The following is a 16,660-nucleotide window of genomic DNA, read 5'->3' as shown; positions in this document are numbered from 1 at the left end:
GGGGGGGGGGGGGGGGGGGGGGGGGGCGTTTTCACACCCCTGAGCGCAGCAAGTTGCAGCGCTGTACAGCGCCAGTGTAGCCAAGGCCAGAGTAAATGAACTGTTCCAAAAAATGAGATTTGCTTCAGGTCTGAAGCTCTGGTGTAAAACAGGGAGGCCTTTGTGGCTTGTTTTATAAGGACAAATGGGACGACAATTCAAAGATTACATTTAGCTGATGAAGAACTGCCTCCCTTGTCTTAAAGAAAAAAGAAGGCACAATAAAATCCTGATCTGAATAAATATTCAGAAATTCCTTAAGAACTGAACGTTTTGTCTATGGAGCGCTCTATCAGCGGTGAGAACTGCTAACTCGTTAACATTCGTCAAGTGCTTTGAAGATGTAAAGTGTTATGTGAGGAATATCAGAAGTGTGAGACTATGGCTAGAGAAAAAAGGCTGTTGATTGGGAAAAGAACCAATCAATTTTGAGAAAGTTATTCTGCAATCTGACAAATGCTTCTTGTTCCTTAGGCAAAATATAGACCATATCGCTTGTTTTAATAAAAGTTAAAAGTTCTGAACACTTACTTTTATGTAACACTGAGCTGCATCTCTTTCAGCCACTGTAAATTCCAAAGGTTTATAATATGCATGGTATACCTGATTGGGAAATATGAGTATTAAGATTCCTTGTTAGACTATCAGAGGGGTAGCCGTGTTAATCTGTATCCACAAAAACAATGAGGAGTCCGGTGGCACCTTAAAGACGAACAGATTTATTTCGGCATAAGCTTTCGTGGGCAAAAAAACCAACTACTTCAGATGCACGGAGTGAAAATACAGATACAAGCATAAATATAAATTGGCACACGAAGAGAAGGGAGTTACCTTACAAGTGGAGAACCAATGTTGAAGGCCAATTTAGTCAGGGTGGATGTGGTCCACTCCCAAAATTTGATGAGGAGGTGTCAATACCAAGAGAGGGGAAATTGCTTTTGTAGTGAGCTAGCCACTCCCAGTCCCTATTCAAGCCCAAATTTATGGTGTTAAGTTTGCAAGTGAATTGTAGCTCAGCTGTTTAATTCTAGAACTACCAGACATATGACATGACAACATCATGATTATTATTATTATTATACACAATTGCTAGTATCCACTAGTGCTGTATTAACAGACAAATAGACCAAGATGGGTTTTTAGAACAGCATTAATTAGTGGGCTAGATTTCTTTTTAAAGCTTACAAGATATGCAGTTACTGTGATAAAAAGTACACATGGAAAACAAGACCAAGAGCAGAAAACATCTTTTTCACAGAAAGCTCAGCTATTTATACAGGTCCTAGTTACACAATTGAAAATTTTCATACCTCTATGTTATTCAGTCCATAATGTTCCACTGCCTTTTCTTCTGACAGTCCTACACAACCGTATTCCAGAGGAGTGAAAACTGTAGTGGGTACCTGGCACATCATAAAACAACCCCAAATGTTACTGTCGAACCATACGATGAGAGACACTCGCTAGGCATTTAGCAGCTACAAAAATAGGTGATTTGATGGGGCGACTTTTGCAACAGCGAGAAGAGTTCTAGTTTCAGTGCACCCAGTCTGAAAAGCTGGATCCCAAATTACAAAAAATGATTCTCGTCTATTTAGTAGCGTGTTGGGTTTTGTTTTTAACCATTATAAATAATACTGGAAAAAAAAAAAAAGTAACAACTCACATTGTCATAATCCATCAGTTCTGAAGACTGGCCAAACAGACGTTGAGCCAGCAGCTTTCCTGCAGCTATCGCCGTAGGGGTCAGTTCAGGGCGCCCCTGAGAAGAGATTAAAAAAAAAGTTAGCTTTGGCCAGAAGTCATGGTTTTCCCCAGTGATGGCAGCTAGAGAGGTGCAAGAGTTTGCGATCCCAACCCAGCAGTCTGAAGTCAAAACATAGCAGTGAATACCCAAGGATTTATCCCATCTAGGATAAGAGGTTGTGTTAGAACATGTGAGCTAACAAGTCCCAACACCACACCTTTAGGTTCTAGTCAAGACAAGCCCCAAGAGTCCATTCAAGGTCAAGGAATCCATGAAGGGAAAGGGACAGGGACAGGAAAAAGTCTGCCTGGGGTGGGAAAGAGATCAAGAAGCTAAGTGGAGAAATGATGTGAGGAAGTGAAGAGGTAGTAGCTGGAAGATTTTTTGTGAAGTAGCACTGATGTTTTATAAAAGACCATGGCTGGTGGATTTAGGCCCCATCTAGATGTCATACTTCTCAGATTCACTCAAAGCCATTAGGTGGCTGCCCCAATACTTTTGCAATCTAATTGTGTTTCCTTCCGGGTATTCCCAACTAACCACTACCTTAGAAACGGGATTCAGCAAATATCAAAACCAAGATTTCCCACTCTACCCACCCAAGCTTTTCAAACTTTTATTGACTATTGTAAAACATTTGGGGCATCTAATGACACTTTGATTAATTCCCACCTCCCAGCTTATCCATAAGATTTCTATGTATATATTAGTAACTGTGAATCACTTCTGCACACATACGCATTTCAGCTGAACTGCAAATTTTCTTGTAGTTTTCTTTGTCTCCTTTACCATCCATTGCACCACCTTTGTACTTGGATTCTCCATGTTAATACTCACTGAGTAGTGAGGGAGTCACAGACTTCCATATCAAAAGTCAAATCCAAACAATTTAGTATTGTAAGCACTTATGTATACTGTACCTGATGCACATGCTTTATACGTTAATGAAAACTAGCCTATTTTTCTCCACAACCCATGACAAATCATGGAACTGCAAACCCATGCTTTTTTTGTTTTTTTTTAAAAATCCATCAAATAATGGCTTTTCAAACATAGCATTTTCGCTTCCAAGATCTGTAAATGTCATTTACCAGATGAAGTTTGCCATTTGTTTTTTCTTACACACATATGCCTGAAAAATGTCTGCCAATCATTTCTGTAGCAGGAAATACAGATGTTGTTTTGGCATTCCAGAAATGAATAGAAGATTGGAACGAGAGATAAAATTGTGAAAGCACTGCCATGCATTCCACAAAACCCAACTAATTACTAAAACATCCATGCAGATAAAGCACAATTTCTCATAAAACAACAGCTTTAAGACGTTCCCTGGTAAATATTTGAAGTCAACACTCACTTTGCAGTCATGAGTACAACTACTCAGTTGATTATCATTGATTTGAATTGTTCATAAGAATCCTTTCAACATATTACACATTTAAGGCCTCCTAGGAGAATTTTAAAAGCTTTGAAGTGCTGTATATTTGTTCTAACATGACTCATTTTTTTGGTCTTATTTCTATTCAGAACACCCTATCAAAGCAACATACTGTACCTTCCACCCGGTTACAGTTGCTACAACGCCCTTTGAAAAAGGTGGATTTACAGTGGCTCCCACGTATGTTAAACATCATTATAACAACACTTCTCTGTAGCACGTAGTATGCTTCTTCAGTAAGAATGATATAGGAGAGAGGATTTTAACAAGCATAAAATTTATACCAGACTTGCAAAACTGTCACATATATTTGCCAACTCAGACATAAAAATCTACCACCTCAACCCCTCTCACGATTACTGATAACGAAGAAACTAATGAGATTTCACTTGTCAGTTAAAAAAAAACCCCAAACAAAACCACTATTCACTGAAAGGGTTCTGAGACCTTTTCAAGAGCACTGGATGCACCCCTGGGAAGTTTATACAAGTGAATAGTTCAGATGAATTTAGGGTCTAATTTTCCAAACAAGAGCACAACCATGCACACACAATTCCACATTTGCACCAGCCAAGTACGTCTCTTAAAAGTGACAATACTCATTCTGAATAGGTGAGTGGGGCTTAAATTGTGAATAAACCTCTCCATTGAACTCTTAATATTTAGCAGCAAGTTAGTGTCTATGCAACAAGAGTTTGGGAAATGGGGGCCGAGAATGACTTTTAAGAGATAACAGCTGTCAAATGCGCCCTGCATCTCAAAGGACCCTAATGCACGTCACAAACTGTATACTTGGAGTGCCACCGAAATGCTGCCAACTACGTTTGGGGGGAGCAGACTGGTGGAAAACCAGTGTGCAAGACCTTGTACAAAAGCAGAGAGAGGGGCAATGCTGGCCAAGGACCCTGTGGCAAACCCTACATTTATGGGCAGGATGGGGGGCGGGGGGGAGGAGGGGGCGGCGATCACCAATGTTCACATACAGCAAGAAGGACTTTGGCAGGGCTTTTCCCCTTCTTTTAAAAGGTCTTATCCAAAGGATACACACACACACACTAAAATACATGGTTCTCAGTATATGCTGAAGGGCCGAGCCGACCCGGTTGTGATGTGAACCAATGGTTTTAGAGTGCATGGGGATTTCAAACCTGATATTTGATCTGCTAGAGAAATTCAATTAAGTTGGGAGTTTCACTTTACTGTCAGCTCGCTGAGCCAACAGCATTGCCAGTTTTCAATGATCTAAATTAATCCTTTAACAAACAATTTGGTATTCACGTAAAATGATTATATCACTTAATTCGACCACAGAAACGCACTTCAACATTGGATGAAATTCTCTGACCTGCATTATGCAGGAGGTCAGACTAAATGATCATAATGATCCTTTCTGGCCTTAAATTCTATGACTCTGTGAACAACATACCCTCTTATGTCTTGGGTTATAGGGAGCTACTTAAATCAGGGGTGGCCAACCTGAGCCTGAGAAGGAGCCAGAATTTACCAATGTACATTGCCAAAGAGCCACAGTAATACATCAGCAACCCCCACATCAGCTCCCCCCCGCCCGCTCCCAGGGCCTCCCGCCCACCGGCAGCCCCACCAATCAGCACCTCCCCCTCCCTCCCCGCACTTCCCAATCAGTTGTTTCTTGGCGTACAGGGGGCTCGGAGGGAGAGGAGCGAGGGCATAGCAGGCTCTGGGGAGCGGGCGGGAAGGGGTGGAGCGGGGGCAGGGCCTGTGGCAGAATCAGAGGTTGAACAGTGAGCACCCCCTGGCACATTGGAAAGTTGATGCCTGGAGCTCCAGCCCTGGAGTCAGTGCCTATACAAGGAGCCACATATTAACTTATGAAGAGCCGCACGTGGCTCCGGAGCCACAGGTTGGCCACCCCTGTACTTAAATGAAAGCACTGAGACTGTATAGAGAGGTACATAAATTTGAGCTTAACTGAGCATATCTGGAGAGCACTGATTAAACTCCCAGAGTGCTCATCCCCGAGTGGGCTTGGCACAGTGTAAAAATGAGAATATCATTTTTAATTCAGAGTCCCTACACTGAGGAGCTTACAACCGAAATGAGAGACACAGCATCAGAACAGGAAAAGGAGAGACACGAGAGACCATGAGTCACAGTAGAACATGAATGAAGCTTTTAAGTGCTGACATTTTTGAACAGTGAGACTAAGGTAGAGGAAAAGGGGGGAAGCTCCCAGCCCAGCAGGGAAAGTCACATGGGAAAGAAACCATGTGTGGAAGGGGAGCGAAGCGGAGAGAGCTGAAGTGGTTGCCCAAGGTCATACTGGAGATCAGCAGCAGCATTGTGAACAGAACCCAGTCTCCTGAGTCCCAGTTCAGTGCTCTACCCACACTGTCTCTAGCTTCTGAATTGGAGAGATTCAAGAGAAGAAAGGTTAAAACCACAGAGTTTAAGGCTAGAAGGGATCACCCGATAATTTAGTCTGACCTCCTGCATATCACAGACAATCACTACCACCCGGCCACCCACCCACAACCAAAAGTAGACCAAAGTATTCCACAGCCCTCAGGAGGCTAAACTATTGTGTGCCACAGGCAGTGAATAGGAGGGAGCAATGGCAGGGAATTAATTAATTGAGATATACTCAGATGATCCTGGCAAGCGAGTTGCGCATCATGCTGCAAAGGAAGGCGATCCCCCTCGCACCCTGGTCAATGCCAAGTTGACCTGGAAGAAAATTCCTTCCCAGCCCTATCCTGAGCATCTGAACAAGAACCAGCCAGCTAAGAGAGAGAACTCTCAGTACCACCTCAGAGCACAAGCACATCCCGTCCAGTGTCCCATCTCCAGCTGTGGCCATCTCTGATGGTTCAGAGGAAGGAGGCCAAAACCCCCCAACCCAGAATACATTTGGAGTGTGTGGGGGGGAGGGAGGAGGGGAATCAGGAGGTCAGGAGAGACAACTATGGCATGAACCAGGGATTTGACAGATGTACTGAGTGGAAGGGGCAAACTTCTAGAGATATCACAGAGGGAGAACTGATAAGATATGGTGAGAGTCTGGGTGTGAGAAATCAAAGATAACCCTCTAAAGGTGTGAGTCTGAGTGGTGGGGAAGGATAGTGAAGTTGTCAACAATGATAGAGGGGGGAGGGTTTAGAGGAAAGGAGTAGTTCAGTTTTGACAGTTTAAAGGAAGTAACAGGTCATCCCAGAGAAGACATCAGAGAGAGACAAACAGGAAGAGATGTGAGCCTAGATGGAGGGAAAGAGGTCAAAGGTGGAGAGGTAGATTTATGAGGTCTGTGTCTGGTTCCAGAGTCCTAGTTAGGAATGTGGACGACTATCCTCAGGACATTATGTAACCTACCATACCTCTTGGAAGAGTTGGGACAACTGTATTGTTTAAATGTGGCAGAATCATGAATCGTTTAAAGATCTTTCAATTTATACTGTATATACCCCTTGGATGTCATCACAGTATTTAAAGCTTTTTGGAAAAAAAAGATGACTCAAGTATATAAGGACCAATCCCGAAAAGCACTGATGCACTCAACTGCCACTAACTTCAGTGGTAGCGGAGGGAACGCTGTACCTTGCAAGACCAGGCCCATATATTACACATATTGTCTATCTCAAATATTTATATGATATGCTTTGGGAATCAAAGCAATCTTATTTACTGGCGAGAGTACTTGCTAAAACTGTAAAGATTACAATGCAGACATACACAATTATACATTTTACAAAGACAACTCATTTCTAGATGCTATGTTTATCCTGGACACTCTGAGTCTTTACGTGACTGAAAACATCTGGCCTTGTGCCGCAAAGTACACTCTGGCAGGTGCAAGAAACTGTTGTCAGAGCATATTTTGTAGATTATTATTAGAATTGGGTTAATGCTGCAAGAATCTGTGACTATTTGTTTTGCTCATTTTGTTTTACTAATTACTGAATGAGCTTCAAGAATGCTTGTGCCCCTTTTATGTTCTCTTGTCATGAGCTTCTGAGCAATTGAGTTTTGCTTGGCATAAATGTTCAGAGAAGCAGAATCACATGCAAATATCGGGGGCAATCAAATTTTAAAATTCGCAGATACGGATTCTTGTCCCAGAAGCATTCCCTACCAGAGAAGAGAAAGGGTCATGTGACCAATCACAATTAATAATAAAACTCAATAAAAAATCAAATATTCACTGAAATTTTCACTGTCATTCCATAGACATGTTGAGAATTATTCATTCAGCTCTAGTAGTTATGTATATTTTAACTCAAAATTCAGGGACTGCATGAAGACATTTATTTGAAGGAATAAAACAATATTAAAGATATTCGTATTAACTTCTACCTGGTAATGCATTTCCTGATAATCATCAGCAATAATCTAATACAGAGATACTTCACAAGATTTTGGTCAAGGAAATTACTGGTCCAGGTGGCTGGCGTAACATTGTACAAAGTGAAAAAGACCAAAACACTGTATATATGCTAGAGCATGATGACATCTGGTCACTAGTTAAAAGTCAGGAACAAAGTTAGGCTTCCTGTTATTGTAGAATAGTTTATGTAGACATTGTACCTCTGTTATGTCTCCAATTGCATAAATGTGAGGAACAGAAGTAGCTTCGCTGGCATCAACAATGATCTTTCCAGTTTCAGAGTTAATTTTCACCCCAATTGTCTCCAAATTCAGAGTTTTAGTGTCAGGTGCTCGGCCTTAAGAAATGAAGAAACTTATGTTAAAAATATTTCTTCATCAGCTTTAATCTAAAAAACCCCTGTCATTCTCCGTCAAAGGTATCCAAGAACTTGGTGCTTGCTGTTCAATAACCTAACAAGAAGGAAAACAAAAACTGTGTTGGACAGTAGTAAAGCTCTCAGTGGAAATTATTGACATGAATTTCTCTTTGTGAAAGGAAAATACCATTACAAGTACCTTATCAAGATCATTTTCAAGAAAGTGATCCCATAACAAAATGATAAGACCATTGCATTATACGCAGAATACAGAAGGTTTAATGTTACATATTAAATGCGGTTATCAACACATTGTTTATAACTGAAGTGTCATCTTCTCTGAAAATTAGCATTCAGGCAAAGTGAAAGAACCCTTCACAATCCTATTCCTCCTCCACGCCCCCCCACCCCTTGACAATCTTTACCCTTTAATTTCTTTCCGTTTGGATAACAAAGAAAATCAGTGAAGTTAGCGTCACTTTCAAGTTCTTAGTGATATAACGTTTGGGTCTCACATATTATATGGGAATGTTTGTGTATTTTAAGACAACTGGTTTCCCTGCATTTTGTAAAATTTGTGGCAATGTTTCTATTGGCCCTAAGTTTTATAACAGCTTCTTTTGACAAAGTTTTCATCTTGGAACAAATTTAAGTTGATGGTGTTCTTTTAAGTTATATAACCAATAAAGTATGGCTATGGCCTGGAATCTAAATGGCAAAAGACTGCAGAAAGCACCCTACTTGTCAATCAAAAGCTTGCCAACATTCCACTGAGCAGTCTGTACAGTGCCTCCCACAACAGGCCCTGATCCTTGATGGGTGTTCCTAAGCTCTACTGTAATACAAATCATAAATGATTGTAAAGGTAACCTGCAGAATCAAGTTATCCAGTATCAGCAGAGTTTGCAAAGACAAACATGATGACAGGATAAATTAGCAGAAGAAATCCAAATGAGGAAAGTTTCCTTCTCCTTTTAAAGCTGTATCCATTTTTGGAGGCTATAAAGGAAGGGAACAGGAGCACGTGCTCTTTGTGTGGAACCCACGGTTTTGTGTTTGATGTTAACGCAAAGCAAAACAAAAAGGGAAATGTGTTTGCATTATAAAAAACAAGATCTTTGATGTTAATGTAGGAAATTATTAAACAAAAGGAAAACCTGGCTTGTCAGTGCAGATCTAATTATATGTAAACATATGATTCACTGCTTTACACATCTGCCATATCACCAGGCCCCCCAAACAATGTCACATCTGAATGCCTCAGTAAGGACTTCTGTGTATTAATTTCATCTGGTGAAACCAACACTTCCTCTGGGAGTACTGACTGAAGCTGTCGGCACTTGGCTATCTGTCTGTCTTCCCTTCTGTTGTCCCCATGGGATGTTGATCTGCTGTTCCTTCTCTGCCCCTTGCTCCACAGTCCCGATGCTATCAGGCAACAAAAATAATAAACCTCCAGGACCTTATCTTGGCTCGGATGTGAAACAACTTCCTACCGTTGTATTTCTTTGTGTACTGAGAGTAAAGCCTGGATATTCTGCAAATGGACAGCTAATGGGGTTTTCTAGTTTCCCCTTTTTCCTGCCCAGGCTGAGCCAAGAGAAAGCTTAGCACGCAACAGCAGACATTTAAAAAAAAGTCACCCAACTCCTAACCTCATCAATAGATTAGTTTGAGGCACTGTGACAAAAAACAACGGAGTTTATCAAATCTGCAGAACACTTCGCTTTTCAATTCCAATCTACCTTAACATGTGTATTTTGTATTAGCAGCTAAAGAATTACATAAAGTATGCTTTGCTGGTCATTCTGAAACTCCCTTGCACGCCCAACTACATTGCCCAAGTGCAGTTATGAAAGCAGTAATAAAATATTCAACTAGGTTGAATTTGTATTGGCTTCCAGCTCCAGTGGCTCACATTCACAAACTAGAATTACATTTAGTAATCTTACTTCAGATCAACTGTATTAGCCTTTGGCTCATGAATTCTCTCACATGCAGCCAAGTAGCTCGATTAATTCTAATCCCAAATTTAGGAAGCCCTAACATTTCCCCACATTCACCTATCTGCAGTATTAAAGCAGTCGCTAACATGTCTTCCTAATGTTAGGTAGTACGGCTAATTGTTTTTGATAAATTATTTTTAAGTTCTCAAGGTTGTTTCAACTTTTTTTAAAGTACAGTTTTAGGAAAGTATCAGTTTACAGCTTCTTCCCAGGAAGAGGAAACCCAAGCACACTCCAAACCCCACCAATCAAAGCAGAGAAATGGCCTCTCTTACAAAGTCAGCACACATGCTTTTAATCACAGTTCCAAACACTGAAGATGACCACCGCCTTGAACTCTGAAAAACAATGAGCCTATGAAAGCATATAGGGCACAGGGCTGGCTGTAGCTTTTTTTTTTTTTTTTAAATCAGAACTGCAACATATTGTGCCACCGTTCTAGAAAAAGAAAGATACAGATGCCTGTTCCACCTTTAAACAATGGCTAATGGACTCTTGCCCGCCATGATCCCACCCAACCCTTCAATAATTGTGAATGAACATGACAATAGCACTTTTAACCAACAAATAGGGTAACCATGTCTCCCTGAAAACCAGATATATCCCTGGCCCTATTCCCCTGCTGTCTGTACAGAAAATAATGTTTGAGGTAAGCCTTGGCAGAGTGGCTTCCTGAAGGAACTTGTCAGTCAACTGAGCTAATGAAATCAACAGATAAACCACATATTCCCCTCTGGGATAAACCACATATTCCCCTCTGGGACAAACAGCAGGTCAGTCATACACTAAATGTTGCCACCAGAGCCTACATGATGTCTCCCAGTGAGCAGCTCTTAGAGTGAATTTTCCTCAGCCACAATCAGATCCATGCGGCACTAGTCACTGCTGTGACCAATGAGCCTAGAGGCAGCCCAGTTGCACCATCCATAGGTGCCATCTTCCTCGGTTGCCGGGGGGTGTTCGACCTCCGCTCTGCCCCAGGCCCCGCCCCCGTTCCACCCCTTGCCCCAAGTCCTTACCCCCGCCCTGCCTCTCCCTGCCCCCGCTCCTTCTCCTCCCCCCAGCGCCTCCTGCATGCCACTGAACAGCTGATCGTGGCGGGAGGTGCTGGGACGGAGGGGGAGGAGCTGATAGGCGGGGCCATCGGTGGACAGGAGGTGCTGATCCGTGGGTGCAGAGCACGCATTATTTTTTTTAGCATCCACGGAGTTGGCGCATATGGCACCATCATGTCGACAGTACCACCAACTACTGTCAGGAGAAGCCACAGTAATAGGCAGAGACAGGAAAAAACAAACAAACCACAACACAGGTCTGTGGGTATGCCTATAGCAGTCTATTCATTGAAGATTTCCTAGTGGTGATAAAGGGGGTTGTTTATATCACCTCAGTAGGACTTTGTAATAACTCCTTTACCGCTTCCTTGGAAATTGGAATTATTCTGCCCCCCATCATTTCTTTGACAGCTTCACACCAGGGACTGACAAAGCATTTTTGCAGTAAAGGAATCCTGTCTACCATGATCACAAATCACTATGCATAGGACTGGCCAGAGGATTTTGAGGAGGGCTAGCAAGATGGTTTTCTGGCATATACACCAAGTTTAACTTCTCCTTCACCACCATGTCCCTCACTGCTCACCTGCTATGGTCTCTTATTGCATTAACTCTCTACTCAACCAGTGATGCCTGTCTTGATCCCTCATTCATCTACTTCTCCCACAGCTTGCATTTTCTTCCACACTGTCCCTTAATGCTTGGACCACCCTCCCTGAATTGATTTTTAAGGCCATTACACTCTCCTCCTTCAAATCCCTCCATCTACTATGATGCCTACAAGAAAGTAGCCAATAATGCCGAAGGAGAGCCAGCTGGCGATAACTGACATTTGAGAGGGGAGAAAATAGTAAAAAATATTGATTGTGCGTCAGATATTCAAAAGCACCTAAATGATTTAGGAGCACGTCCCAACAAAAGCACTCACGTTTCAAAGGCACTTTTGAAAAATCTCACCCATGGAGACCTGTAAGTTCTTGTCAGCTCTGCTTGTGTGACTTGGCAAAGGCCACAGAGTCTGTGTCAGAGCTACGATTAGCCACTTGCTTGGTTTGCTATGCCATACGGTTTCTTGTGGTATTGAACGGCCCCGGCTTCTGGGGAAGATGATATTAGCTGCTCAGCACAGGAATTAGCTCAGCAGCTGTTAAGGAGCTTGCTGCTGTCCTCGTGCCAACAAAAGTAGACTGGGCAGCACCATCCACTATAGCAGTGATGTGATCTACTGTCTTGCCAAAACCAACAACAAAAATCAAAGCATCTATGGCTTTGGTTCTGCTGGACACTGGAGGGCTGGGTAACTGTACAACTGGGTGGATAACCTGTGATCTTTGGGAATAAAATCACTAACAAGCAGACCTAGAGAGTAGTTTACATAAGTTTGAAATTTAAGATCCTTTGCACGTTACTAAGTCTCCCAATTTAAGGGGGCAATAACCAAAGATTTTGTGTGTCCATAAAGGCTGGCTCTGATATTCATGTAAAGCAATGCTCTGACTGATCACTATTAATGGTAGTCACCAGCTTCTATCTTCATCATGGTAAGGAGAATAGACTCCTTTGTTTACTTATAAGAACTTTGAAGGAAATGTAGCATTAGTTATAATGGTGGCATGGAATTACTTTGGAGCATTTTCCACCAAACAGTGTTTTCATATGGACATCCCAGTCATGAATGCATCGATGACATTGATGACTCGGATAATGCAGTAGAGAGTATGCTTAGAAAATCTGCAGATGACACTCTGCTGGGAGGGGTTACAAGCACTTTGGAGGACAGGATCAGAATTCAAGACAACCTTGACAAATTGGAGAGTTGATCTGAAATCACCAAAGTGATTTTTTTTTGTTTTTTTAAAATAAATGGAGATATCCTATCGCCTAGAACTGGAAGGGACCCCAAAAGGTCATTGAATCCAGCCCCCTGCCTTCATTAGCAGGACCAAGTACTGATTTTGCCCCAGATCCTTAAGTGACCCCCCTCAGGGATTGAACTCACAACCCTGGGTTTAGCAGGCCAATGCTCAAACCACTGAGCTATCCCTCCCCCCAAATTCAATAAAGACAAGTGCAAAGTACTTTGCACGTAGGAAGGAAAAAATCAAATGCACAACTACAAAATGGGGAACACCTGGAAAGGTGGTAGGACTGCTGAAAAGTATCAGGTGGTTATCGTGGATCACAAATTGAATAGGAGTCAATAGTATGATGCAGTCATGAAAAGGCTAATATTCTGGGGTGTATTAATAAGAGTTTCATTTGTAAAGACACCAGAGGTGATTGTCCCACTCTAGCTAGCACTGGAGGCTTCAGCTGAAATACTGGGTGCCACACTTTAGGAAAGATGTAGACAAATTGGAGAGATTCCAGATCAGAGGAAAGCAACAACAACAAAAAAGATAAAAAGGTTTAGAAAACCTGACCTCTTAGGAAAGGTTAAAAGAACTGGGCATGTTTAGTCTTGAGAAAAGATGATGGGAGGGGAGGGAACTGGATACAGTGTACAAATGTGTTAAGGGCTATTATAAAGAGGGCAGTGATAATTGTTCTCCATGTCCACTGAAGGTAGGACAAGACGTAATGGGCTTAAATCCGTAGTAAGGGAGATTTAGGCTAGATGTTAGGAAAATCTTTCTAACTATAAGGGCAGTTAAACTCTGGAATAATCTTCCAAGGGAGGTTGTGGAATCCCCGTCATTGATGATTTTTTAAAGAACAGTTTGGATAAACATCTGTCAGGGATGGTCTAGGTTTATCTGGGCCTGCCTCAGTGTAGGGGACTGTCCTAGATGACCTCTCGAAGTCGCTTCCAGTCCTTTATTTCTGTGATTCTACAACGCTGGAAATTGCAAAGGGGGACTGCTCATCAACTCACATCTTAGCTGTTCAAAAATGCACTCTCACACACAGATCAAAGTGTAAATTACACTCAGTTTCCTAGCTTTGACAAAACACTAAGAAGCAATTGCGGTTGCCCATGATGATAAATGTAAGAAGCATGCAACAAAATACAGATCCCTCATATCTGTGCATTAAACCAAGGAAAGAAACAACGTGCAGCACATCTAGCATCAGCCAATTCCCTCTTACACCAGACAACAATAAATAAATGTCATTTTAAGAACAATTCTGTCTAAGAGAGTCTTGTTGCATGTCACTGCAATGGGGCCTTGGGAAAACCCTAGAAAGACTCCATCTCTGGCTAACATTTAATGGAAGTGACACAACTTTCCAGCAGGAGAATGTTGAAATCACATCCTGCTGGGAGATTTAGGAATTAAAATAAGCAAGAAAGACAAACAAAATGTAATGGGAATTCAGAACAAAATATCCAGGCTCTCAGCAAACTACAGCACATTAGTGGTAACGGTTTTCTGAGATTAACAGAGATGCATTATTTCCCACTAAACAGTTCAAAGGTTAAGAATCCAATGGCCAGCCTAGTCCCTGAAGAGGATTCTCAAGATCATCCCTTTTGCACAGAGGCCTGGCAGGGTTATACCCAGAGGAGATCAGGGCATTACTTCCACATATGGGAAGTATCAAAGGAAAGCTCCAAAGCAAAATTTGTTTTCTTGGTTAATCCAAACTGATGTGGTTGTAAGGTTTGAAGAAAACTGGTATAAAAACAATTCAGGCACGCTTAACCCTTTCTTAATACGGAAAGCCAATGATCTTTCTTCAGTCATACACAATAGGAAAGAGATCACCTGGTGCCCAGAGTAATAAGGCCTAGTGCTTGAAGAGCATATATAACAAGGACAACCTGATACCTGTTCACTTTTAAAGAGCTTAAGGCATAAATTATTTTTATAGTAAAGATGATTTTATTTCAAAGACATGGTGCCCATATCCCAGTGCGGGGTAAGTGCAAACATAACAGCAAGCAGAGACTCGAAAATGCTCGCTCCACTGCATACATCTGGGAGCCAATGCTCTCTTGTGTGCGGCTAACCTATAAATCTCCCACTGCTCTTGGTGCTGGTTCTGTCTATGCTTCTCATTTTGCGTCAGCAGTTTACCAGAATACCATCCTGCTTGGCCTATGAAAATAATTTTGGGATATTCCATAAAGTCAGTTTGTCTTTATCGATGGATTGGAACTCAAAGCATACACTTTCATTTGTGTGTTGGCAGGAGCCACTCCATAGCACTTTCCAACAGATTCAAAGGAGGTAGATAAAACCTGCTCCCTAACATTTCACCAACATTGCTAATGAACTAGGGGAATTCATGCAAGCCCCCTGGTGAGAAAGCCGGCCTCTGAGTGCATGAAAGAGAATCTCACCCAACCAGTGGGGGCACAGAGATTGCACAGCATAGCTCCTCCTCCCTCAATGGCTCCTACAGTAAAGATCAAAAAGGAGGAGATGGGGCAAAAATGTTGTTACAGTGAGTTAGAATCTTGCAGACACTGGCCCTCTCTTTGCCAGTGGCTCCATGATGGAGTTTGAAGAACTAGTATTGGGAGAGAATATGGAGCCCTATTTCCTCTACCCTGCAACACTACTAGCTAAGGAAAGCCCATTCTGCAAGCCTGCCACCAGGCAGGAGTAACCTATCCTCCCACTAGAGGTTCCCCAAGTCCCTCAATTAAGAGAGGTCACAAACAGACTATGCACCTCAGAAATCAAAGGGGATCCATTTCCCCTAACCAACCACCCAGCCCTCTACCAGAAAGGACCAACCTGACCTGACCAACTAGCTCGTAGCTAGAGGCTGCTGGAAAAATCACCCACCATCAGTGTGGGTGCAAGGAGCAGCCCCAAGACAATGGAGCCTCCTGGAGGAACCTCCATAAAATACTGTGAAAGGGTAAGGATTGATTTTGTGGTAGTTGTTAGTAGGGTTGGGGAGTAATGTACATAGAATGCCACGTGTCATTGATTAATGCAGACATTTCAAGGGAACTGTTTCTTAAGATGTTGGCATCACAACATTAATTTGACTGGCCAAGAGGACTCAATAAAATCTCCCCCCACAACTTTAAAACTAAAGCTGTTTGGTTCTTTTTTCTCTGGTCTTCTCTCTTTCACTCTGAGAGTCTCTTGCCCATCGTAGGGTTTTATACTGGCATACATCACCCTGTTATCTGGGTGCCTTCCACATAAACTCAAAGGACTAGCCAAGTGCCAGAGACTCAATGATCTACATACACACATGCTGGGCTCTTCTGTTGACCTCACCTATTAGCAGGAGGTATCTAATGCTACAGCCATCTCTGGGGTGGAACAGGGAAGCTCTTTAGCAGCACACAGGAACAAAAAATATTTCAGAACAGGAAGTGAATATTAGTATCTCCAACAGAAGTTACAGGGGGAATTTAGGTAGGCAGAATTTGACATACAACTATTAATCCACAAAAACATATGTTCAAATATTGTTAAAGCTCTTACAGAGGAAAATAAATAATTGCCAGGGTCCTTAACTTACACTGTTGCACCTAGGTGCTGTAGCATGATAATACATCACTATCACAAGGCCAATACAATAGTGAGTTAAAGATGGACTAGCAGCTCTTTAGCTCAAGAGTTCCTTTCTTCTATTTAATGTTTAATTCACAATTTTGAATAGTATAAAGATGTCTACACTGAGAGTTTTTTTATATCAAGCTTTTAACAACATATGGTTGTTTATTTTTGAAAAGGGAGAGGGAG

At 42.0% G+C, this 16,660-nt stretch overlaps 1 protein-coding gene across 2 annotated transcripts in view; it reads right to left on the bottom strand.

The window, feature by feature from the left end:
• The window catches only part of TXNRD2 (thioredoxin reductase 2), a 48,849-nt gene that overhangs the window by 5,549 nt on the left and 26,640 nt on the right, over positions 1–16,660 (bottom strand). For both annotated transcript variants that reach the window (XM_024217896.3, XM_024217897.2), the window contains exons 12-15: positions 7,785–7,921; positions 1,706–1,801; positions 1,350–1,442; positions 571–642 (exon numbers count right to left, since the gene is read on the bottom strand). In XM_024217896.3, the coding sequence (XP_024073664.2) occupies positions 571–642; positions 1,350–1,442; positions 1,706–1,801; positions 7,785–7,921 (398 nt within the window). The remainder of the gene's footprint in view (positions 1–570; positions 643–1,349; positions 1,443–1,705; positions 1,802–7,784; positions 7,922–16,660) is intronic.

Source organism: Terrapene carolina, unplaced genomic scaffold (assembly GCF_002925995.2).
Source record: "Terrapene carolina triunguis isolate 2854851 unplaced genomic scaffold, T_m_triunguis-2.0 Scaffold234, whole genome shotgun sequence".
Taxonomy (NCBI): domain Eukaryota; kingdom Metazoa; phylum Chordata; order Testudines; family Emydidae; genus Terrapene; species Terrapene triunguis.
Note: the sequence above shows the minus strand (reverse complement) of the source record. Positions and strands in the feature narration are given on the sequence as shown.